Source organism: Eschrichtius robustus, chromosome 1 (assembly GCF_028021215.1).
Source record: "Eschrichtius robustus isolate mEscRob2 chromosome 1, mEscRob2.pri, whole genome shotgun sequence".
Lineage (NCBI taxonomy): Eukaryota > Metazoa > Chordata > Mammalia > Artiodactyla > Eschrichtiidae > Eschrichtius > Eschrichtius robustus.
Window position 1 is genome coordinate 61351307 of NC_090824.1, and position 27185 is coordinate 61378491.

At 34.0% G+C, this 27185-nt stretch overlaps 1 protein-coding gene across 5 annotated transcripts in view; it reads right to left on the reverse strand.

Moving 5' to 3' along the window:
* The window catches only part of MIPOL1 (mirror-image polydactyly 1), a 317627-nt gene that overhangs the window by 37769 nt on the left and 252673 nt on the right, over positions 1-27185 (reverse strand). For 4 of the 5 annotated variants that reach the window (XM_068532647.1, XM_068532746.1, XM_068532830.1 and 1 more), the window contains one exon: positions 20307-20537. In XM_068532647.1, the coding sequence (XP_068388748.1) occupies positions 20307-20537 (231 nt within the window). Of the gene's footprint in view, positions 1-11449; positions 11524-20306; positions 20538-27185 lie in introns of those variants that run through there. The other variant, XM_068532693.1, reaches the window with a different exon arrangement.

A 27185-nucleotide genomic window follows, 5' to 3' on the forward strand; every position in this document is an offset into this window, starting at 1 on the left:
TGCTGCTGGCTACCCTGTTCGTGATCTATTAGTTTCTGAATATGCATGATTCCTGGTATTGGGTTGGCCAAAAAGTTCCTTCGGTTTTAAAGTAAAAATAAAAGACACATTTTTCATGTTCACCAAGAACATTATTGAACAACATATTCACCCTTTTGTTCCACTACCTTCAGTCATTTTTCAGGCAACTTCATAATTCCATCTTCCCAAAACTTTTTATCTTTTGGAGAAAAGAACTGTTCCAGGTGCATTTCACAGTCTTCCAGGGAACTGAAATTTTTTCCATTAAGAGAATTTTGTAAAGACAGAAATTAATGGAAATCCAAAGGTGCAATGTCCGGTGAATACAGCGGATGAATCAGAACTTCCCAGCCAAGCTGTAACAGTTTTTGCCTGGTCATTAAAGAAACATGCAGTCTTGCGGTAATGTGATGGAAGATTATGCGTTTTCTGTTGACTACTTCCGGACGCTTTTTGTCGAGGGCTGCTTTAAGTTGGTCTAATTGGGAGCAGTACTTGCTGGAATTAACTGTTTGGTTTTCTGGAAGGAGCTCATAATAGAGGACTCCCTTCCAATCCCACCACAGACACAACATCACCTTCTTTGGATGAAGACCGGCCTTTGGTGTGTTTGGTGGTGGTTCATTTCGCTTGCCCCACGATCTCTTCCGTTCCACATTATTGTACAGTATCCACTTCTCATCACCCGACACAATTTGTTTTATTTTTTCTATTTTTAAAATTTTTTATTGGAGTATAATTGCTTTACAATGTTTTGTTAGTTTCTGCTGTAGAACAAAGTGAATCAGCTCTATGTATACATATATCCCCTCCCTCTTAAGCCTCCCCCCATCCCACCCCTCTAGGTCATCATAGAGCACCGAGCTGAGCTCCTTATGCTATATAGCAGCTTCCCACTAGCTAGCTATTTTACACATGGTAGTGTATATATGTCAATGCTACTCTCTCAGTTCGTCCCACCCTCCCCGTCCCCCCCACCACTGTGTCCACAAATCCGTTCTCTACGTCTGCGTCTCTTTTCCTGCCCTGCAAATAGGATCATCAGTACCAGTTTTCTAGATTGCATATATATGCGTTAATATACGATATTTGTTTTTCTCTTTCTGACGGAACATTTTTGTTACGTTTAAATAGAGAATCGCACGCGGAAATATGATCAATGTGTTTTTCGCTTAACTTATGTGGAACCCAAACGTCAAAGTGATGAACATAACCAAGCCGGTGCAAATGATTTTCAATGCTTGATTTGGATATTTTGAGTATGTTGGCTATCTCCTGCGTGATATATTGATTTTTCTCAATGTCTCGATTTGATCGCTGTCAACTTCAACTGGTCTACCCAACCGTGGAGCATCGTCCAGCGAGAAATCTCCAGCACAAAACTTCACAAACCAGTTTTGACACATTCTATCAGTCACAGCACCTTCTCCATATACTGCACAAATCTTTTTTTGCATTTCATTTGTGTTTTTACCTTTCTGGAAATAATAAAGCATAATATGCTGAAAATGTTGCTTTTTTTCTTGAGTCTTCAATATTAAAGTGGCTACACAAAAATCCACCAATTTTGATAAATTTTTTTTTAAATGCACGCTGATATGACGGCTGTCACAATACAATCTAACAAAACTGTTTTGAAATACGTTAAAGACAACTAAGCCATCTTATGGGAAAAACCGAACGAATATTTTGGCTAACCCAATACTTAAATTTTGGCTCAGGTGTTGGTTTCTGTAGAAGTTTTGACCTTGCCATGACCTTTGGTTTCTAGATAGGATCTTGTAGATTTTCAGAGGATTGCGATGGTTTCCTAAGGTCAGATTGCGGTTGTGCATTTTACAACTATCACTGCTCTTGAAGCAATATGATCAACTGAATGTCTTACAGACCACCAATTTTTAGCTACCCAAGGCCCAATAAAGGTAACTTAACCTTCTGAAAACTTTGTGGGAGGCAGCTTCTGACATAGCTCTCAATGATGCCTGCCTTCTGGTATTCACACCATTGTGTAATCCTCTCCCCATCGGTGTGGACTGGACCCAGGGACTTGCTTCTAATGAACAGAACGTGGCATAAATGATGGAATGTCACTTCTGTGATTAGGCAACAAAAGGCTGTGACTTCCATTCTGCTAGCTTTCTCTCTCTCTCTCCTTCTTGCCTGCATTCCAGTAAAGCCACCTGCCATGTTGTGAGATGCTACATGGAGAGACCCACATAGCACGGAACCAAAGAAGGCCTGAGGCCTTGAGTGTGAGAAGAACTGAGTAGCTTTGCTCTAACAGCTTGTGAGAACTGAATCCTGACAACAACCATGTGAGACATCTAGAAAATAGATCCTTCCTAGTCAGGTCTTGAGATTACTGCAGGCTTGTGAGACACGTGGAGCCAGAGGACCCAGCTAAGCTGAGATCCCTTATCCAAAGAAACTGTGAAATAGTAAGAGTTCTAAGCTATGAAGTTTTGGAGTAATTTGTTATAGAGCAGAAGATAAGTAGGCTAATATAAACCTCAAAAGTATATTTTTTGTCCTGAAACAAAATATAACTAAATTATGGTTTCAAATTATATACTTAGATGGTTAAGATGCATTCATTATATCTTTTGTATGATATGTATTCATTATATCTTTTAATATGATACAAGTTCAATATTAGCAGGAAATATATACAACAAGGATGAATTCTGTCACAAAATATTGACACATATGTATGAATGACATAGTTTTAAAACCTAAGCTGATTCTTGGCAAGATGGTTCAATGAAAACTTTTGTATAAAAATGTTCTGTTCTATTAGATGGAAAAATATACTAACTAAATAGTGTTCATAGGTTACGCCTGGCATTGTAGACATCAATCATATCACAGTATGTTATCTGGCCTCCTCATATAGCCTAATGGTAAAGTTACCATGCAAGAGAACTGCAGGTTATCCTCTTTTCATTAGAATTTTAAGCTCTAAATATAAGTGATCACTTTAAATATGTGACATAAATCTCAAGTATTTTCTTAAAGGACCTGTTAACAATTCTGAATGTTTATCTGTTATAAATGTAAGCCCCTTTCTTGAGAAACTAAGACACCAAGAAGGATAGCTATTTGGAAGTCTTGCGTACTACTCAAATTAAACTCGTTAAAAATGTCCTTCCATTTCACATCTGTTCTTCCTCTAGTTTTCTCAGTCTCAATAAATGGTATTTCCATCTATCAGGTTGCTCAAGACAAAAATTTGGGAGCTTCCCTTAACACCCCGCATCTTATCCAGGCAGTTTACTGCTTGGATGCCATCCATGTACATCTCAAGTCCCACTCCTCTCTATCTCCAATGATACTCCCCTGGTCCAAGTCATCACAATTTCTCACGACTGCTATTCCTTCCTGGTGAGTCTCTCTACTTCTATTCTTATCTCATTCCAATCTATCCTCCACAGAGCATTCAGGGTTAATCTTTTAAAAATGCAAATCAGAACATGTACCCTCATTAAAATCTATCAACGACTTCCACTGCTTAAGCTAAAAAAAGGAAACTAACAGACAAAAACCTTGACAAGGGTTACAATGTTCTTCAAGATCTGACTCTGCATACTACTCCATCCTCCTTTTCTGTTCCAAGCTGCCCTCTGGCCACAAAGATCTTCCTTCAGTTTCTCCCATGTGCCAAGTTCTTTGCTGTGGTTTCCACATGAAAGGTGTTTTTCCCCTGGCTGATTCCTATTTATACTTCTGGCCACAGCTTAGTAAAAACCTCATCCCTTTAACACAAATCTGAATTCGATCTGTTATATTCTCTTACAGTTTGTAGAGAATTTTCCCTCATTATGTTAAGGACAAATTGTAGTTACATACTTATTTGTATGAATATTTAATACTTATCTCTCCTGAACGAAGGTTTGCTTCATGAAATCAAGGTAGAGTTTGATTTTGTTCACCTGTGCCTGACACTGCACATGTTTTAAAAATATTTGTTGGATAAAGTCATGAATACAATTGTTCAAGATCCTGCTTATTATAATTGGTAAAATATTTAAATTATGGACTGTCATCCATTAAGAAACTTTCTCTTTCACCTTTTTTATTTAGAATGAAATACATTCATTTTTGAGATCTGAAAAAATTCTAATATTTATATTGGCATGGCTATTTACTTCCTCAATCAACCCAACTGTAATGATTTATACTTACTTTTTCACTTTACAATAACTAATTAGGATATATACATCAACCAATTATAAATACAAACAACCACTTTCTAGTTGTCAAAACGGCTATTTCTGAAAGTGACAAAATCTATCAGGAAAAGAGTATCAAAGCTATGTTTTATCATGAAAGTACAGTTTCATTAAAGAATTAGGCAGCCAGATAGGTTAGCTAGTTAAGACTTGGCAAAATTTTAACAAGTAATGAAACGTTACATTAAGCAGGAATTATTTTAAAATGAGCAAGACAACATGATTGTAAAGGAACTTCTTTGATGCACTCATTTTATTACCTTCTAAACACATTTACTTAATCAATGTAGAGTTTATTGTGTTAAATTGTTACTTAAATGTATTTGAAAGTTTTTAATGCATTTTTACTGCTATTATAATATGATATAGAAAATGTATGAAACCAATATAAAATTCAATGACTAAAGATAAAAATTTTATTAGCAGGTTCCAGTTTCACTCCCTAAGCAAGAAATATGATTTATTAATTTGCTCAAAGATACCACTAACATGTAGCTCTTCAGAATAATTACTTAAAATGTATTCCCATGATATAAATATTTTTATTGTTTTAGTATTCATTGGATCTACTATTCAAAAGTTATGAACAGTACTACAACCAATTTATACCACACAATACATGATGCATACCGTTAAAGTCAAATGTTCTCAGAGTCAATATAATCAAAACATACCTTTTTTGGACTCATGCATTCACTTATAGTTTGCTTATTATTGCTTCATAGAGATAGGATTTTGTACATTACAAGATTTTATTGATTTATTAGTTATAGAATATACTAAGCATACTCAGTAGACCGAAAAAGTTAGCTCTGGGGCTAGTATCATATAATAGCAAGTTGTAGAATACTTTAGAGCAAAATCAGAGTGTTGGCATAAATGATAAATACATAAAACTGGACTAGTAAAGACTAATATTTAGTAAGTCCCCTAACAAAGAAAATCAGGCCTTAGAGTTGTACACTTTGCTCATAATGAAAGGAATATTTAATAAGCATCTTAAAGCCTATAGTCAATTATTCTATAATGAACTATTAAATTTCCTTTTTTAAAAAATGTTTTTTTATTTGAAGATATGTAAAGAAACCATTAACATTTATTTGTTTATTTATTTAACGTCTTTATTGGAGTATAATTGCTTTACAACGTTGTGTTAGTTTCTGCTGTATAACGAAGTGAATCAGCTATATGCATACGTATATACCCATATACCCTCCATCTTGCGTCTCCCTCCCACCCTCCTTATCCTACTCCTCTAGGTGGTCACAAAGTACCGAGCTGATGTCCCCGTGCGATGCAGCTGCTTCCCACTAGCTATCTATTTTACATTTGGTTGTGTGTATATGCCAATGCTACTCTCTCACTTCGTCCCAGCTTACCCTTCCCCCTCCCTGTGTCTTCATGTCCATTCTCTACGCCTGCGTCTTTATTCCTGTCCTGCCCCTAGGTTCATGAGAAACATTGTTTTTTTTAGATTCCATATATATGTGTTAGCATATGGTATTTGTTTTTCTCTTTCTGACTTACTTCACTCTGTATGACAGACTCTAGGTCCATCCACCTCTTTATCTATCCACCTCTTTATCCATTCATCTGTCGATGGACACTTAGGTTGCTTCTAAAAACCATTAACATTTATCTAATATGCTGTAATACATACGTTTTCCAGCAAATGATTCCTTTCAATAACTTATATCCTAATTTAACTAATTCAGATAACTTATTCAACTTTAATATGTACTTGTTGGGGGGGCTGCTTAATAAATGATGAAATTATTTTAAAATATGCTTTTGAGGAAATAAATTTTTTTAAACAATATAAAAATGTGTTTAAATTGATGAAAGAGTAAAGTGGGTGTGTAAAACTTGTAATGAAATTCTCTAAAGGATCATTTAAAAAAATTTTGCACTTTAAAAATTCACAGATCATGTAGCTGAAGGTGATAATGTTGCTAATGAGTAGTGTTCTGAGTTCTATTTTTGAAGCCAAAGCAAAAATTATTATTAAACATTTTTGCCTTTAATTAAATTAATTTATATAGCCTTTTAAAATGGACTAGTTTGAGGTCTTCTGAGTGCACATGAATGAGCAAAATGAAGGTTCAGCAAAGATCAGCATAGAACGTTCATGACTCAATCCCTCAGTTGATTTATCATATAGCTGAACATAGCTGGTCAACACGTTGTTTTGAGCATCTTTTTTTTCTTTTTAGCTGTAAATTGTTTAATTTCTACCTCTAATGGACCACTGAAATACTCAGAGGAAGCAGAAAGTAGACTGAATTTCAATTACAAATGAGGAGCATCAAAATAAATCCATAAATTCACCTCAAGATTCTCTTCACCAGATCTCTATGTTGTGTTCATTCTATCAGACTACTCATATTACTTATTTAGTAGCCGTTACTTAAAAAACAAAGTTAGAGAGAGAAAACACTGGAATAATAATAATATTAAATTTAGTTTTACATACATTGGAGTAAGCACCAAAAACACTCATAATGTGCTATTCGTGGAAATATTCTAGCAAATGTAGGCTAAAAAACCACTACTATTTCATTTTAAAAGTAAAGTGTTAAGAATTCCCAATATCATCTCATAAGCAGTTATTTAATGCCATAATACATTACTAAATTTTAATCTATTAATACTACCTTATATGTATTTCAAACATCATATGATGTTACATATGAATACTAAAGACTGTACTTAAAATAAAACTTATAAAACAATCAATGCAAATTAACTTCTTTATCTTACAACAATGCAAGAAGGATACTTAAAACTCTGCCTAGAGAATATGTATTACTATTAAAGGGAATTAAGAGTCAAGAAAGGTTAGGAAACGTTGCTATAACATTGCTGAGGTTTTTGATCATTTTAAACCCAGAAAAGTTTCAATTAATGATGGAGGAAGTAAGTCACTGATTTTTATACTGCCAAGTGAAATGCAGCAAGCTAGAATAACTGGTTAGTTTTATTAAGGTATCTTATTAAGATGGCTTATTAAGCTACTCACTATTGTTTTCATAGGGCTTTAGGCTGATACTAAACTTTAAAATGTAGGATTCTTTTCTTCCTAACTTTCATAAAAGTCATATATAATTAGCACTGAATGAAATTTTCTAATGTCAACATTTCAAATTTTGATTAACAGGGAATACAAATCAACCTTATTCAAGTTTAATTCAAAAGACTGGCAACATCCTTTGGGAGACTAGTAGAGATAATATATCAATGAACCTTCAAACTTGAGACTAAGCCAGGGGCCTACAAAGTAAAAGTAATATTCAACTTATTAAGCTGGAATCATCACAGTAATTTTCTCTATCTGATTTATCTTTGATTCATAAATATCATATATTTTCAAACTGAAATCAACACTTAGGGTCTAGAATACAATCACGATCCTACTGTAGATAAATACAATAACCCAGCTACTCAGATGATTGAAATAAAGACAAAGCAACAATTGATAAAACTGGTGCAGGTAATGACCATAAAGTAAGAAACAGAAATTCAGACAGTGGTAGATTTTCTGGACAGTATATAATTAAAAACCTGGTCAATTTCCATAGGATGGGAAGAACCACAGTTGTTCAGCTCCATTATATGACTAACATTTCTGAACATGAAACACCATTCAGTATAAATCATACACACTAGGGTAACTCAGTAAGTTGTTCTTACTTTTGAATGAGGGTAAACTAGAAGTGCCCTCTTAGAGTGTCTTTTTCATATTCTATAGAGTATTCAGCGCTACATCTAGGGTAGGTGAATGGGGCGCTCAATTCAGACGAACAATTTAAAGAGGTGTAAAAAATCTCATTATCAGGATAAATATTTAAATGCAATATTCAAAAAAAAATCAAAATTAACACAAAAACTCCATGATAAACAAAATATCAAAATTTAAATAAAGGATCAGTACCCTAGTCTAATATTGATAAAATCTCTAAGGCAAAACTTCTTTACATTATAGTGAGTTTCTTTAAAAGATGAATTTTGATAAAAGGTTGAATGATTTAGGTCTATCTTCTATCATTTACATAAGCACAGAATATTTGAGTAAGAAAAATTTCTAAAGTAAATTTTAATAATAAATCCCTAAATATTGTTTGAAGGCACCTGACATCTTAAATCCCCATGTCTAAGCCCTCTCTGATTTTTAAGCTCTGAACTCTCTGGTATATGCTAAGCAAGTTTCCCCAAACTAGACTGACTGACTTTAGTGCCAAAGTAGCTTCTTTTAACTCATTACATGGCTGATGAATGGTCTTTGCTTGAATTAATTACAGTGGGGGTTACAAGGTGGTGATTTTCTAATTCTATTATTCTATCTGTACTTGTTAACTGCCGTTCTCCTTTACAAAAGAGATTCTTCCTTTCCATCTTCCATCTTTTTTTTTTTAAAGGATCTTTATAAACCCTAGATGTAACAATTAAGGATTCTATAGTCAAATACAGTTCTTCTTTTGAAGCATACATTATCCCAAATTTGGTCTATGGGAACGTTGTCAAGCTGCTCCTGTGCCCTTTCTACATGACTCTATTAGTCTCTGAGTACTTTCTTGCTTTCTGGCACAAAATGATAATCTAGACTCACTGTAGTTTCCATGCTCCAAACCTAGGAGCTTTGGTACCCTTTAATAGGAAATGTATTCAGAAACTAAAATCTGGGTGTTAGGTGTATCCCTTCCTTCTAAGGCCTTTTCAATGAATAGAGCTAAGGAAAAATATACATTTTTAAAAGCATGAATTCATATTGATAGTTTCAATTCAAATTGAATATTACAGTTACTTTTTTCTAATGCCATCTATTTTACAGTGAAAATCTTGGCTCCTAATAATATTTATTTACATATTTCCTCAATCCAACAATATATAGAAAATAGTTTCAAAATTTTAATAATCAGTAGTACAACTAAGTATGAATATACTTAGCAAAGTTTAAGATTACTTTGCATTTCTTTTTGTTCTTAGAATATATGCCACTAGTGATGTATATTCAGTCTGACAGTCAAAAGATATTTGAGTTAATTATTTTCTCTCTATAAGAATCTAACCAATCTCATATAGTTAGGTACATTGACTTCTATTTGTATTCACTTTCAGAGTTTGCTTTTTTTATCTTTTTCATTTGATTTTAATTTCTGAATATTTAAAACATATACATGGTTCAAAAGTCAAAACTATACAAAAAGGCAGTTAGAAAAGTTGCATTCCCATCCTATGCCTGCATCTCTTTCCCATCTATCTCCAAAGGTAACTATTTTCATTAGTTTCTGGTTTATCCTTCCTGTTCCTTTTATTCTTATTTCTCACATAAAAGATAGCATATTATAAATACTTGATTTTTTTCAGTTAGCGATATGTCCTGGATTTTTTTTCAGTTAGCAATATGTCAATCAGTATTAGTTTACAGACATCTTCCTTACTGTTTTTTTTTTTTTTTTACAGTTGCATCATATCACGCTACGTGAATATTTGCCATAGTTTATTCAGCTACTCTGCTATTTGGGTTGTTCCTGTTTGCTATGAAAAGTAATACTGTAATTCTTACATTGTTTCATATTCAGGAGGTATATATTCAGGAGGGATTCCTAAAAGTGATTTTCTTTAGTCAAAGGATAAATGTAATTTTGTTAGATACCATCAAATTCTCCTCCATAGGGGTTTCTACCATTTTGCATTCTCACTAGTAATGTGTGAGAATGCACAGAATCCTCTTTACTTCCAGTTTCCAAGATCTATGTGGAGAATCACTTTTTCCAAAGTTACATGACATTTACATTATGTCTCTGAGGCTAAAATATTATTTTTCTAACTTACTATTTCTGGTTCCAAAGAGGTAATTATAACTTTTTCTCTAAAGTGTATATTACAAGTAGAAGATATTCTTCAGTCAATGGCTTGCATTTATAGAGTGTATTATATTTTTCAAAGCACTTTTATGCACTTGCATCTTGTTTGATCTGCACAGCCATGCTTTGAAGTAGATAGGGCAAGTCTATCAGCTCCATCTTCTAGATGAGGAAACTGAGAAGAAACACAATTTAATAACTTGTACACACCCAGTTAATGACAGGCAAGGGTCTGTTAGTTTACTGGTATTTCTATTAGATACTAAGTTGCCTCCTTTTTAACTATCAATTCTAGTATTTTATTATATGTTTGTGTCACTTATTAAAGTATTAGGAATACAGACATTCATTATACTTACTTCACATATAGTAGAAATATGAAAGCTATTAATAAGTCATGTTCATATTTTAAGCTTATTTTGGAAAATAAAGTTTAATTTATTTGGGTTTAGCTCAAGAATTTTACAAACTATAAAGTGCTATCCAAGTCTAATAATAAAATTTATTCTGGAAAAATGCCCCATATTTTAATTTAAAGTAAGATTCAGTTATGTAAGCATAAATAACAAGTTGAATATAATGAATTACTTTTGAATATATATACAATTAGTATGAATTTATAAAATCTTAGAAAATCAAATGCAAAGTACCAAAAATGTAATTTCAAGACTGCATTGAAGCTCAAAGGCTTCCTTTGTACTAAACAATGTGTCTTTGCATTTTCTAAAAAGGCAAGACAAAAATTCTATTCCAAGTATAAAATATTTTGGCCTAAATTTTTAATTAGATTGATTCATCTTTGAGAATGGCAACATATATTTGTCCTATCAAGTGAGCTTCACGAAAACATTAACAGATGTTATAAATTGAGAGTCCTCAAACAAAAGCTGTGAAATCAATGAGTGTAAATATAAACTCTGATTTTGGTCTCTTTTTCATAATGTAAACTGCTTTCCATAAAACACAATCTGTAGGCTTGTCATTTATTTTTGAAGTTGAAAAATAACGAAAAGACTTTAGACCCACATATAAAAGGTACTCTTTTTATCCTTTTCTGAGACACTGACCTGTATACTCATTTAAAAATGAACACCACATCTTTACGTTATTAAATCATTGTTTTGATCTATTAGTATTCACCAAAGTGCCATTTTATAAAACCTCACACTGAATAGACAAGGCTGGAGGTGACCATCTGCAGCTTTAGAGTCTGCGTTTGAATTGATGAAAAGAGCTTTGTGTTTTCATTGCCAAGTTTGATTCTTTCAGTCATTAGGCATTCCCCTCAGATCGCATCAATGAAGCCGTACTCTCTTACACCCATGTGTTAAATTCTCTTCTCCTCATGGTTTCCTTTGCCAGCTCTACTCAAGAATGACTATTGGGCCTTAGCCACATTCTTCTCACAGCTGTGTTAAAAAGAGCATCAGAAAGTCTTCTTAAAACCCATATGTGTATCTGGTCAGTTCTCTGTCTTAGGGTCACCTCACATTGTGGTGTGATTATACAGAGATTCATTCTTGTTCTTGAACTGTGCTACTCCCATCATTCTGGGAAAGATTAGGCCCTATAGTCAGTAGTAGAGAACTTCTTGGAAGACTGATGTGAAATACACATAGTTCAGAAGGCAGATTAGTTTAAATTAAGGAAGAAGATGTTTCAAGATTTTAAATATGTTTATATGTTATTTTTACCATTATGTAGCTTGTCAAGTGGTAACATAAAGAGAAAGAACATATGCTTTCATTATGCTTTTAGGATACTGTTGTATGTGAAGGAAAAAGTCAAATGATCATGATGTCCCAAGAACTATTCGTTTGTATGCTATAAATGCCAGAGCAATTTAAAAAATTAAAATTACTTAAGTTCAGAGAGTTCCAAAATACTATTTACTATTTTTAGTTTTCACTTTTAGTTAGTCTTTCTATAGAAACACCTGATGAAGTAATAATCTGTAGTAGCAAAACTATTCTTTTCTTTATACTTAGGTTAAGAACTGAAGGAAAAAAACTGTTTCTGTTGAGTTGTTCAGGAATATATAACAATATAAGAAAGAAAGAAGATGGATTTAAGCTATATATGAATGGATTTAATCAATCATATTGCTACAGAATGATTTTTTTCTCTTTAAATGTAAATGATCAAGAATGAAGTTTATGTGTGGACATTGTTTATGATTTCACTATCAGACAGAGTTACCCTGAAATAAACAAGATTCTTTCATTCTATACTTAGAGGGCCAAATGTGCACTTGGGAAAAATCCCTTAGTGGGGGGATACAGTCAAACATGGAATAATGGGGAGAAATAATCAAACATGGAGTCTTAGAATCCAAGTAAAATTTATATTTCTACTTGCTCTTGGGTTCAATTTAGATTTTTCAATTATATTTTGGGAATAAAACCTATACCTAGTAAGGAAGTGTACATCAGATTTTAGATGAGAATACTGACAATTTATTAAAAAAAACTCAGACCCTGATTTATATAAATATGCAGACATTTTCTATATCAACAGATAGATACATTATATCCACTCATCTGTGTGTTTAAGAATAGAGAAAGCAGAAGAGGATGTTCCCAGTGAGTTATCGATGAGGTTGAGCAACATCCAGGCAGGGATGATGAAAACGTCTAAAAATCTAATTTCTACAATAGCTTCCTTTTTTCCTTTACTACAACAGAAGTATTCTAAAGTACACTAGTGGTTAGTGTTATTGTTACCTTTCCTAGGAAGTTCAAATCACTTTATATATCTTATTTTTATCAATTCTAAAACTATTCTCAGGTAAGATGGTTCTCCTATCTTCACAGAAGTACCCTGGAAGCAAGGTTTAAACAGTTAAGAAGGCTTTTAACTGGAGCTAAGAACAGAAGCAAGGAAAAGGGTACTGGTTAGAGCATATGACCACTCTAAGGAACTTACATTTCATATACATGTGTGAAAATCACATTAGAATGCCTCTGCAGTATAAGAACTCCTGTCGTATTTTTTTCAGCCTGTCAAGTTTCAGTTAAAGTGTACTTGATCATTGTTAAGTGGGTCCTATAATTTCCCTAAAATAATAGGAATTCTTATCTCTGACTTTCAATTACTGTAACACTGGGATTAATGAAAAACAACAAAAATTCCTGCATTTTATTTAGTCTTAAACGAAAACTGTATGACTCTCTCTCTTATTTAACCCTTTTGTTCTTTTTCCCTCATTCCTCTCCATAGTGATCATCTGAAACATGTTTTATCTATCTTAGTAGGCTGAAATGTGTACTAGCCCAACTCTAGATCACCTATTGGAAGAAAGATTCTGAAATGAAGAAGCAAATCAAATGTAAGAAGCCATGTTGTAATTTAACTTTTTAGTCCCTACTTTCATGCTTTTTATGATTCACTCCATAAAATTAACTATAAAAGGGAACTAATCAGGGACAGTGCAGATACTTAGGTTTAAAGAATCCCTTTTCTTCTTTGGCCTGGATCCTTCACTTTCCACTTCATTGGAACTTCTCAATTTTAATAATCCCACATTAATTCTTCCCTGGTAGAAAGAAATGAGCTAGACAATTAAAACTATGTTTCTTTTTCATGTCAAAGTGAGACATTCCTTGAAGATCAAGGTATAAGCCTCAATTCTTTAGTTTTTATAAAGAAATGAATATAATTATATCACCTATCAAACATGGTAGGTATCTCTGTATATAATAAAAGCAGCTCTAAGAAAACCTACTTTATGTACTCAATGGATAAGAAAGGTGATCCACTATACAAATATATAATGGAATTAAATTTTTTATAAAATACATACTTGTTTGATAGAGTACAACAAGACTTGTATTTCATAAGTTAAATATGTATTTAATTTAAAAACATGTGTTATGATTAAACACCCAGAACATTAAATTCTTAAAAAACATATCGTGTTCAAGAATAAAAATTAAGCATGCTAGATGCTTTATGTTTTACGACAATTGTTTAGGAGGAATCTGAGTCCATCTTCCATATATAAATGACAATAAAGCTGTATCTAATTAGATCTAGACTTAGAAGGTGCCTTCCAAAGCTGACTAGGGTGTTCAACTGTACATAAACTAGCACAAATAAATTAACTATTTGATTTATTATTTGCTGAGGTATGTATCATATTTCACAGAGCTTTTTGAATCTCAAACATAAAAAAGATTGAAGAAATGTCCAGAAAAATTTTAAATCCTCTCATTTACTAATAATACTAATAAATCCAAGTCAACTTTCAACATTGTATTAAATATTGATTTAAACCTTGCGCTGAGAATTTATGAAATGCATTCCTTGATTCAATCAACAAGTATTTACAAAGTGTTCAGATACATCTAGCACTGCTCTGCAACTTGTAGTCCAACCAAGAATTTAGAGGAAAAATATCAAGATAAAGTTGGCAAGAAGCAGAACAATTTTAATGAAAACATAATGTAATTATATACAAAATTCACTGATGCTTTTCATATTAAACTATGTAAAACTATTTTAGCACAATTATTTTACTAATTATTAACCATTATGGTTAATATCAGATTCTGGAAATAGCAACAAAACTACAAAGTTTAGTAAAGTCTTTTGATGAAAAATGTAGGCTTTAAAAAAAAAAAAAAAAGAATAGCAGGCTTTTTTTTTTTTAAGTCAAGAAACTGTGGAAATGCTCTGTTCCCCTTCCCAGCACCCAGAGTCGTCTACCCTGTTTTATAATTCAACCTGCAAACAGATTAAGCAGCTGAGTTTGTGGAAAGTATGTTTGCTCTACACTAAGAACCCTTGTGTGACACTATGGCGACTCCCCTGACACCTCGAAGAGAACTACAGACAGTTTTCACTCATCAGCAGGGAAACCAGGCTGAGAATTCACGATTTCTTTGTAACCTCAACTTCTTCATAGAAATCAGTATTTGGCCAACAGGCAGGAAAGACTTTTTATTAGCTTTACATGTTCTTTTCTTTTCTTTTCTTTCTGTCAATACCACTCAAAAGACACAGGATGCCCTATATTTCAAAAGGAAGTGTTTTATGCTGATCTTTGAAATTTTAATTATGCAATTAAAAATTAGAATACGTGCAAATGTTAAGTAACTGATTTTTTTTTAAAGCATAGAAAGAAAATTCTAAATAGTTGATGAATTTTTTTTCTTGAAAATTTGTTAAAAGTTTACAATTTTTTGTAAAGTCCAATCTATTTATTATATAGTTATATTTTATGAGGAAACTTGAATAGTATCAGTGTAAATCTGGCCCACAGTTAAGATGATATGTGATAAAAGTTATTTCATTGTAAAACCTAGATCTTTGAGAGGTCTTCTAACCATATATGTCTGGTTGTAAACACTTTCATTTTAAGTAACTATGTATAGCTTAAACATGTTAAATTTAGTAAAATACATTTAAAAATTCCTTTGGGAAACTTGCTCTAGGCCAGAAGAAGTGTATCTGTAGATGGAAAGACAGATGGAAAAGTATAGTACAAAGAATCAGATTTCATAACCTCTTATGATAAAAAACATCATTTAGTGGATTGGTGTGTCAGCTTTCTCTTTAATAAATGAGGATTATGGATGGTCTGGGCAAAACTATTAAAAGAAGTTTTTCTCACAAAGTTCTCGTGCTCTTAACCTGCTCTCTAGCCTCCACATAACTCTCTGAAACCAAGTGCATCCAGGATTGGCAAAAGAGTCATGTAAAAAGCTACATCACTATGTGCTCTTCTTCCACAAACATACACATTTTTTAAAGAGATGTACATAAGGAGAGTAATGCTTAATATGAAGGAATGGATTTCCATTGGTGAAATTTTAGGCTTTATGATACCTGGGCCAAGAAGCTATTTTGGGGCAGTGAGGTCTGGCATTTACCACATTTTACTTTATAAGTGACTATCTGCTATAAACACTGGCTTGTTTATGGATGGTAATTCTGTACAACTTTCCTTTCTAAGTATACTCCTATAGGTTAAAAAATTCAAGAAAAATGTTAGACTCTCAAAGAAATAAAATATAAATTTAAAATTCTACAATTATTAGAAATAGTATATGATCTCTCTGTCCTATTACTGAAGATTTCAGGTCTTTTAAATGTAATTAAACTTGATGGAAGTTGGTGGTTAGAACAAGGGTTAAAAGCTGATCACTAGCAAGTAAGAGATCCCAACTCTGAGGAGAGTGGAAGGAGTGGTGATGCCAGTGCCATACTCTTCTATGAAACTTGTGGGCTCTAGGTACTTGGCTGGGATAAAAAACTTTATCTAGGGCCTAGAGCACACCTGAAGTTTTCCTGTGTATTCCTGACCTGATCTGCTTTTATTTTATTCTGTCATTCTATTAAACTACTAAATTGTTCTAGTTCATATGTTCATAAGCATTTATAGAGCACCCACTTTACAGCAGGCATCTGTGCAAGTATTTGGAGGCAACGGGGGTACAAAGAGGAATAGAACACTCTCTATGGCTTGGAAAAGCTCGATGATCAGTGATTTTACAGGGATTAGAGTAGATATACAAAGCAATTATAACATCTAGATGACTGAGACCTCTAATAAAGGTATGGACTAAGTATTACAAAAGAATTAAAGAATGAAAAAATAAAGAAGCATCATAGGGGTAACATTTAGACTAGAATTTAAGGAATAACAAAAATCTGGCCAGGTACTAAAAGGGAGGAAATACGTTTTAAGAAGAAGAAATAGCATGTGCAGAGATACTGTGGTAGGGGGCATGTGAGGAGATGCCACTAGAACAATGGCAGAAGGCCAGTGATAGGCCTCCTATATCATGCTAAGTTGTTTAAACTTTAACTTGTAGGGGTTGAAGGGCTCCTGAAAGATTTCAAATGGGGAAATAATATAACCTGATTTCTGTTTTAGAAAAATTAACTCTGGTGGTGGTGAGGAAGATAAACTTGAGAGAGCTAGAGGCAGGTAAACTAATTTTATGATTATTTCAATAGTCTAGAGGAATGATTATTTCAATAGTCATGAGGAATGATTAAGGCCTGAATTAATGCAATTAACAAGGGAAGAGGTGGAGGGAATCAGGAGATACTTAGGTAGCAAACAACAGGGACTGACGGCAAAGTGAACGTGAATGATAAGAAACAGTGAGGGAACAAGGACAGTTCTGAAACTGCTGAGGACTAGGAAAGTCACATCAACTCTCCCTGTGAAGCCAATATAACTGTCCAAATTTTTTAACTGAAAAACTTTTGCTTCCAGGAGTTAAGCAGTTTGCCCTAAATCTCACAGGTAATAGGTGGGAAAACAGGGACTCAAACACAGGTCTGTCTGACTTGACCACAAAGCTTGTCTCTATCTTTTATGCTGCACTGAATCTCATAGGACGAATATGTTTCTCATGAGGGAAAAGGGCAAAAGGCTCCAAGGAGAGAGGCCAACGTATATAAATGCATTAGTCCTGAAAAGGTAGTGCCCTTCTGAAGAATGAGATAGTGCAGTATGAGTGAAATGACAAGAGAAGGAGGGACTATGCAACACGCATTGTTCTAAAAGCATCACACGTATTATCTCATCTAATTCTTACAACATTATGAAGTAGGTGTATTATTGTCCACATACTATTGCCCACATCAACGCAGTGTTTTAAAATGTCCTAGTTCACATACCTATGCATTCTGAATCCAGAGCCTGAGCTTTTAAATTACCATGTTGAAGATATATGAGCATCTTTACTTATTTTACCATGCTCATATATAAATTTTATGATAAAGTATAATTAGGAATGGGCCATTGTATTCAATAATTAGGAAATTACTGGTAATCTTAAGAAGAACAATTTAGTATAAGAGCTAGCCATAGTGTATTGAGTAGTAGAAGAGCAAATGGGAATTGAAAAACTAGAGGTAGTGAATACAGATCAGTTATTTAAGGAATTTGGTTGTGAAGGGAAAAGGGGAAATGTGGACCTTTTTAATTTAAATTTTAATTATTGCCTGGAATACTGACATATTTTCAAAGGACCTTCAAAAATAATTGCTAGTAATAGTGATTTCAGATTATATGGAGAATACTAATACCTAACAGAATACTAATACCTGCTAATATCTAACAAAGTCTTATACGTTGGCTTCCTGAAAGGTTATCATCTTATATCCAACAAAATAGGCTGATGCCCACATTAACGGTAATGAAGATACACTGCACACTTGAGGGCAATTAAAGATGATATATAGTGGATTAAATATGAAACGGAAAGCCTGATAATATTTCATCTAGGTCTGATTGCTAGAAATCAGAATAAAAGATTTAACATTTAAATTAAAATTTAACATTTAACTCTTGTAAATGACATAATTGTTGCACTTAAACTCTGTCCATGGATTGGTGCCATTTCCATTAAAAAGTCTTGATTTGTCTGTTGTTAAACGTGAAGAATAAGGACAATATAGTTAGTTTTTCAAAAGGTTAAACTTATTTAATTTAAAGCGTTATCTGAGAAATGTTATTTCTACTTCTTGGGGTACAAAGTTATTTCTTTTAAAAATAATAACAATAGCTGATGAGATCTAAAAAATAAAAGTTGACAACATTTCCAAATTTTTTTAGAAATCTAATTGCTCTCTGGGAAACACTGTTTTAGGGAATTTTACTTATGTATAGAAATTTAAAGGATTATAGGTAAAGAAAACTTTGAAATTTTTAAGTATTTGTATCCTTTAAGCAAATAGAGCTAAATCCGATCTTGACTGTCAAAAGTTACTGATTTGTAATTTACAATGAAATGAGATCCACCTAAATATCTATCTTGGGGTTCTTAGAATGTTAATATACTTTGTGAATAATCAGATACAGTTTCTGACTGAATATAAACTTAATCTTTAAACCTATAAAAATATAACACCATAACTCATAAGTTTCAAGGTACATATACTGTAAAGATTAATTCCTAATCTGTTTTAAAACAGTCTTGACTACATATTTACCTGATCTTGGGCTAGTAATCAAGATATAATTTCAGGGACGTTGAGGAAATGTTTGAGATGACTTATTTTCAAACAAAAAGTAGTGAGAAGTAAGAAACCTTGAAGTTAGCACTACTTTTTCATACTGTAAAACTGAAAAAAAAAATTGTTAAGGAAGAAGGTATGTCTTAGAAATTGAATTCAATTAGGTGTGTGAATGATGTAATGCTGTTAATGCATAAAAAAGGGCTCAGTTAAAATGACAAGTTCTATTACATTAAAGCTGCTTTAGAAAATTCTGCTACAGTGTTCAAGTCCCATAAATTAACAAGTGACTTCCTTGTCTGATAAGTTATTTGTTAATATTTTGCTATCTATCATTAAGGACTGACTGATTATGCAGCTTTATTTAAATTATAATAAAAATGCAAAGATTACTGAAAATAAATATAATCATGTACTGTGAAAAGCTGTATTGAATACTTCAGAAGAACAAAACAGAAAATTAATTTCACTGTACTGGATTCTATGTGCCTAGAGGTCTCAGATTGCAAGGTCATAGATGATTTCAGCTCAAGTAGGATTATTGTGAAGCTAAATGAGTACAGTTGGTAACTTGACCATCTCTTCCCCTTGCTAATTACCTATTACCTATGAACTGATTTTTTTTTTTAAAGTATTTTAAAAAATATTTTATTTATTTATATATTTATTTATGGCTGTGTTAGGTCTTCGTTTCTGTGCGAGGGCTTTCTCCAGTTGCGGCAAGTGGGGGCCATTCTTCATCGCGGTGCGCGGGCCTCTCACTATCGCGGCCTCTCTTGTTGCGGAGCACGGGCTCCAGACGCGCAGGCTCAGTAATTGTGGCTCACGGGCCCAGTCGCTCCGCGGCATGGGGTATCTTCCCAGACCAGAGCTCGAACCCGTGTCCCCTGCATTGGCAGGCAGATTCTCAACCACTGCGCCACCAGGGAAGCCCTATGAACTGATTTTAATCGTATGGCCTCCATGAACTCCTGAAGATCAATTATTCAATAAAAATGGTTTGCCCTAAATAGTAACCATGATTCCCAAGTAAATGACTTTTTGACCCCAAATATAGATATGACAGGCCATCTAAAAAAGTTCATTTGGCTCAATCCACTTTTGTCTTAAACTATTAACAGCATAAATAATAATATATTATTTAGTTGCCAAAAGAATGTGCTTTTGTTCTGTTTTGTTTCATGCTTTTGAAATAATGGAAGATCATTTTACTTACTTCTGAACTTTGTCATTGGCTGCTCGGGAGGCTTCTATGGTGTGCTGAAGCTCTAATTCCATGTTTGCTCGATCTGTCAGAGCTTGCTGCAGTTGGGTAGCTAGTTCGTCATTTTGTTGTTGAGTGATGGAAACAATGTTCTCTCTATTTTTTAAAGCTTCTTCATAGGTACTAAGGGTATGGTTAAACTGATCCTTCAGATTTTCTTCTTGGGATAAAGATTTGTGTAAACTGAGAAAATATAAAAATAAATAATTTAAACATAAATATGTAGGCTGACTGACCAATAATCTATTTAACAAAAATCTCCAGTTAGAAATACCCATTTCTAAAAATCAATAAAGACAACTTAAATGGGTAAATAAAAATAATTTTTATATCACAATATTATACTTGATAATTATCCATTTCTCTGCTTCTAGGCTGAAAGCTACCCAGACAAATGATTATCTTTGCTACCAAAGCATACAAAAAGATGCTGCAGGATGTTAATTTAATTATATCAGTGTAAATATTACATTCAATTCTCTTTAAAAGGAATAGCAAAGAATTGGAGAATAAAGTATCTCTAGGTAAATAAAAGAATATAATAAGCTGACTGCAAAGAAGTGAGAAGTAAGAGAGTGGGCATCAGTTTAGGAGATCCAGGGTCTATTCGGCTAACACGTAATGAGAATGAATGAGATTTGTACAAATACTGATCAGCCTTATACACAGCATTTTCTACTTGTCACAATTGAGATATAAATGAAGTTAAAATCACAAGTCAACCTGCACAGAAATAATACGTATTCAGATATATTTTCTTTTTGTTAATGAATCTTATGCCAAATACATCCACTCATTAAGTCATACAGAGAAACAGCATATAAATTAAGACTAAATTAATGCAGAAGAAAATGCAGACAAATAGAATCTTAAAATGCTAAAGGTCAGATCTTTGATATGTCATTACACCTACCACCTGAGGTTATTTTGAAATGGCACCAAGCACCTCACTCAATTAAATAAAGACATTTTGAAAATATAAATATTTAATAACGGGAAATTTAAAATCCACACAGGAGATGTTCTTTTTTTATTAAATAAGATCATTTCAGTATATGCATACAAAAGAAATGTCGATGGGAGACTTGAAGTAAAACACCCTAACTATATAATACAGATTGATAATGTTGAAAGAAAGTAATATAATTCTTAAAGCTGCAGAAAGCTAGTCAGGGAACTTTAACTCTGGCTGAATATCTAGTCTGGTACTTTACCTAAAACTTTTCAAACTAATTATAAATTTCTTCTTTTTGCTTAAATAGCCTATAAGCCTCTGTGGGGTGCTCACTTTGGAGAAGGTGTCACACAGAAATAAGATGGACTTGAGACAGGGATAGTTAGCATACCAAAAGAAATCATGTCAGAATTCAATTTAGTCCCTAAGAAGAGAGATGCTGCAAAACTGTGGTCAAGTGATTACTGTATACGAAATAAGAATGGTGTATAGTGCCAGCTTTGCAGAGTGCAGAGGAAGTATCTTCCTTCATGGTTTTCACCTTGTTATGTATCTAACCCTTATTTCATTCTTCTTGGTTCTTTCTACCAATCTATATGCTTAAAGACTCCTGTCTCTTGCTCATTTTCCTAATTCTTTCTCTGTTCTCTCATACTTTCTGCATTCTTCCAACTTCCAATTTCTTTCAATCTACTCTCTTTGTTTACTCGAAACACCCAAGAAAGAAAGAAACTAAAAACAAACAAAACAAAAAAACCTTTAAAAAGTCTATGCTCTTTACCTTTAAATATCAATTTCATTTTTTTTTTCTTTAGTTTTTTGGCTGTGCCACACAGCATGTGGGAACTTAGCTCCCCAACCAGGGATTGAACCTGTGCCCCGCCACATTGGAAGCCCAGAGTCTTAACCACTGGACCGCCAGGGAAGTCCCCAATTACATTTTAAATTACATAATTTGCACAAATCCAAAGTATTCAGCTTGACAAAATGTAAAGAATAAAATACAGAACAAACGCAGAACACTCCGGTCCTCCCAGTTGATCCCCTTTCCAAAGGTAATCACTAGTCCAACCTCTATCTAGATTAACACTGCCTGTTTTTGAACTTGTCTGACTTAATATTTTGCTTAACATAACGTTTCTGAGATTCATCCTGTTGTTGTATGTAGTTCATTGTTTTTTATTCTATGAAGTATTCCATTACATAAATACATAGCACCTTATTTAACCATTCCACTGTTGCTGCTATGAATACTTCCTGTATATGTCTTTTGATGGACCTAAGTACCCATTTCTTTTTGGCTTGTTTTTGGTTTTTTTCCCCAGCTTTATTGAGATATAACTGACATAAGTACTCATTTCTGGAGCAGAATTCCTCCATAGGGTGTATATATGTTCAGATTTAGTAGATACTGCAAAGTTTCCCAAAGTGGTCATACCAATTTATACTCCCATCAGCAACGGAGTTCCAGTTGCTCTATATGCACCCGTAGAGTGGGATTGCGAGTCCTCTTAACTTCAGCCATTTTAATGGGGGTGCAGTGACATTTCATTCTCTTAATGTTGTCTTTTGATGAATGTAAGCTCTTAACTTTAATGAAATCTAATTTATTATTATTCCATTAACGGCAGTGCTTTTTTGTGTCCAGTTAAAAAAAATCATAGCTTGCCCTATTCTTTATATTTTAATCTTACATATATGCTCCTCATTTATTATTTATTTATTTAAAAAGGGATTTTTATTTATTTATTTTTGGCTGCGTTGGGTCTTTGTTGCTGCACGTGGGCTTTCTCTAGCTGCGGTGAGCAGGGGCTACTCTTCATTGCAGCGTGTGAGCTTCAGTAGTTGTGGCACATGGGCTCAGTAGTTGTGGCTCGTGGGCTCCAGAGCGCAGGCTCAGCGGTTGTGGTGCATGGGCTTAGTTGCTCTGTGGCAGGTGGGATCTTCTGGACCAGGGCTTGAACCCGTGTCCCCTGTGTTGGCAGGCGGATTCTTAACCACTGTGCCACCAGGGAAGTCCTATGCTCTTCATTTAAAACTTGAAGTAGATCAGCATAGCTTGGGAATTCTGCATTTGTTTATGATACCTAAAGCACTATCTAGTATATTTTAACCAATTAAATATTAAGAATCAATGACTCAATTTTTAAAATCACACCATTATTAAAATCAATATTATCCCCATTTAATCCCCTAATCATTCATCATTTACTAGTTTTCTACCATTTAGTCTTTTCCTTTTTTGGGCAAATTTATACTACCTGATTTTAATTTTTCTCTCAGATGGACCTGTAACTGGGACCCTTTATTCTCAAGCTCAAAAAGCTACTACTCATTCAAAATACTTTGGAAACCTTTAAATCCCCATCAAGTCTTTCTCAAACTGAAGCAGTAGCTGGAGTGATCTCTTAAAAAGATAAACCAGATAATGTCACTCAAAATCCTGCAATAGCACCTCATCAAACTCAGAATAAATCTCTGAAGATAATAAATTACATATTTTAACTCACTAAACCTCACAACAACTTAGGAAGGGAGTCCTATTAATATTACTTTTTTACTAATGAAGAAACTGAAACAAAGAGGTAAGTAATTTAATTAATCTCATACCCCTACCCTAGCAGAGCCAGAACCTGGACACACATCATAGACTCCTTCCTGGGCTGGAATCCTCCCCTACTTGCCATGGGCTACAAAGCCCTCTATCATCTGGCCTCTCTACCTACCACCTTTTAGCAGACATTCCATTTCTCAGGTACAGTAAGCTTTTCCTACTTGAAGCATTTCTTTGAAATGCCTTTCCCTCCATGCTTCTATGTGACCAACTCCTACTCATTCACTAGGTCTCAGCATAAATACTACTTTCTCAGATAAACCTTTTATGTCTCTTCAGTCTAAACTTTGATGTTCCCTCCTTGTTATTCTGTCTCATAGAACCTCTTTTCCTTCTTAGAACTTACAATACTTTGTAGTTTTTTTCAGTTTCATCATGTGATTTACTTCCCAATTCCAACATATTAAATTACATAGGGCAATTTTATTTATGGGAAGAATGCATTCATAAATTTAATAAATCAAAATGTATATAATTTAGGGAAATCTTCTTATAGGAATAAAAGTGAAGTAGAGAGGATATATTCCCAGCATGTATAAATCTATAACAACTGAAGTGTATTTTTGTTTTAGTGCTGCATTTTCCCTCAGAAAGCTCTTCCCTAAATTGACAAGAGGGCCACATTGTTCAGCTTTCTTCAGAGTCATATCACATTTAACCTCTGTGCAAAGTTGATTGAGATGCATTGATTTTCAGATGCAATTTTTTGTATAGCAGTGGCATTACAATTTAATGGCACTTAAATGACATTGTATGGGAAAATATTTTAAGTTATAGTAAGAATAAATTATAAAACAACAGATAAGCTATTCAATCACTCTCAGAAATAGTGTGGCTCACACAATATTAACATTGGATGGTAATCATCCCTATTTATCATGAAGATAATGAAGTAATATAAAAAATTCAATTAACTCTTCCAGTTTTGAAATTATATAATTCTTAGTGAATTAATTTTTCTAATTTAGTATAGAAAGTGAGACTTTAAAAATATTTTTACTTAGTAATCTTTCATATAATCATAATTCGAATCCACATCAACTGTGACTATACATTATCTCTTCGGCTGCTCACCACATTGAGTCCAACAGCAGGCCAAGGTAGGAGATGCCATTCAATGGGTATTAGACCATTAAGTAGCATGTAATAGATTCCTTTCTGTAGTGGTTTCTGTCTTCATTTCAGTGTCTCCTGGTCTGTTCCCTCATGACTGTGATCCTGACTATTTTCCTGATCTCTAACTCTCTGTACTGCCTCAGCCGAAAGTATCTTGGAATTTTCAGGTTTATGACCCACTTTTACATTTTGCTTGTAGATATTTATGGTCCCCTCAACTTGTGTTTACCTGCTTGTTGAACTCTCTCTCAACTGTAACATCACACATGGATGCATCTTATTCTTGCAAACTACTACTTTTCCATCTATACCAAGTTTTGATGCTACTTTTGTTGGCTTCTTGTTTCTGTGATCAACTGTTTAAGTCCTTTTATGAGATCACTTTATTCACCATCCCACAATATGCACTTACACTTCTGTTTATGCTTCATTTATTTACAGTAATTGCTCAAGCATTCATGTGATCTATATATACTGTTTATTTTAATTGAATAAGTATTCTTGGATTAAAAATTTAGAGATGAGATATCACAGTATAGGCAAATAGTTCTTTTTAAAAAATAATTAATTAATTAATTAATTAATTTTTGGCTGCGTTGGGTTTTCGTTGCTGTGTGTGGGCTTTCTTTAGTTGTGGTGAGCGGGGGCTACTCTTCGTTGTGGTGCGCGGGCTTCTCATTGTGGTGGCTTCTCTTGTTGCAGAGCACGGGCTTTAGGCACGTGGGCTTCAGTAGCTGTGGCGCGCGGGCTCAGCAGTTGTGGCTTGCGGGCTCTACAGTGCAGGATCAGTAGTTGTGGTGCACGGGCTTAGTTGCATGTGGGATCTTCCCAGACCAGGGCTTGAACCCATGTCCCCTGCATTGGCAGGCGGATTCTTAACCACTGTGTCACCAGGGAAGTCCCAGGCCAACAGTTCTTAACTAGGAGTAATTTTGTCCCTCAGGGACATCTTGTAACATCTGGAGACATTTTTCACTGTTACAACTGGAGGGGGGGGGATGCTACTAGCATTTAGTGAATAGAGGCCAGAGATGTTGCTAAACATCCTACACTGCAGAGGACAGACCCTCACAACAAAGAATTATCTAGTCTAATACGTCAAGAATGCTAAATCTGGTAAATGAAAAGATGTCAGATTTGGACCTTGAAGAAGTAGATTCAAATTTCAGCCTTGCTGTTCACTCTGTCTGACCTTGGGAAAAATACTTTATACCTTTAAGTGTTAATTTCCTCAACTCTAAAACAATGAGAAAAATCTCACTGAGTTCACATGAGAACAAAATAAGGTGATCTACCTATGTGAAAATATCTAGCACAATATCTGGCAAAAAACAGGCATTCAGGGCTTCCCTGGTGGTGCAGTGGTTGAGAGTATGCCTGCTAATGCAGGGGACACGGGTTCGAGCCCTGGTCTGGGAGGATCCCACGTGCCGCAGAGCAGCTGGGCCCGTGAGCCACAATTACTGAGCCTGCACGTCTTGAGCCTGTGCTCCATAGCGGGAGAGGCCACGAAAGTGAGAGGCCCGTGCACCGCGATGAAGAGCGGCCCCCGCTTGCCACAACTAGAGAAAGCCCTCGCACAGAAACGAAGACCCAACACAGCCATAAATAAAATAAATAAATAAATTTAAAAAAAAAAGGCATTCATACATTGTATAATCTTTTAAGAAATAATTTATTTCTAATTAATTCTGTGTAAGATCTCATACACTATTTAGATATTTTATAAGTAGTTTGATGAAAAACAACTGCCTGTTGCTACAGGTTTTTCATGAATTGGGAGAACTAAACTAGTTTTCCTAACCTTTATCACTTACTGATAATATTATTAAATCATTCCGAAAAAAAAAAAAAAGAGGCAGGTTTGGCTTGTTTCACTGAATAAAAATAAATAAAGACAAAGCGAGTATGGAAAGCAGAAGTATGTGCTATGTTGTCCTCAGTATACATTTCCTGAAAGGACAGTGTCTGTTTTTATTTCCTGGTTTATTGCATGAATTAATTTGATCTGAGTTTCCGCCTTACTGTGATTGCCTTTTCTCAGAAGAACTTTTTTTAACATTTCTTTCAAGGCAGGTGTACTGGTGACAAATTCCCTCAGTCTTTGTTTGTCTAAGAAAGTCTTTATTTCTCCTTCACTTCTGGA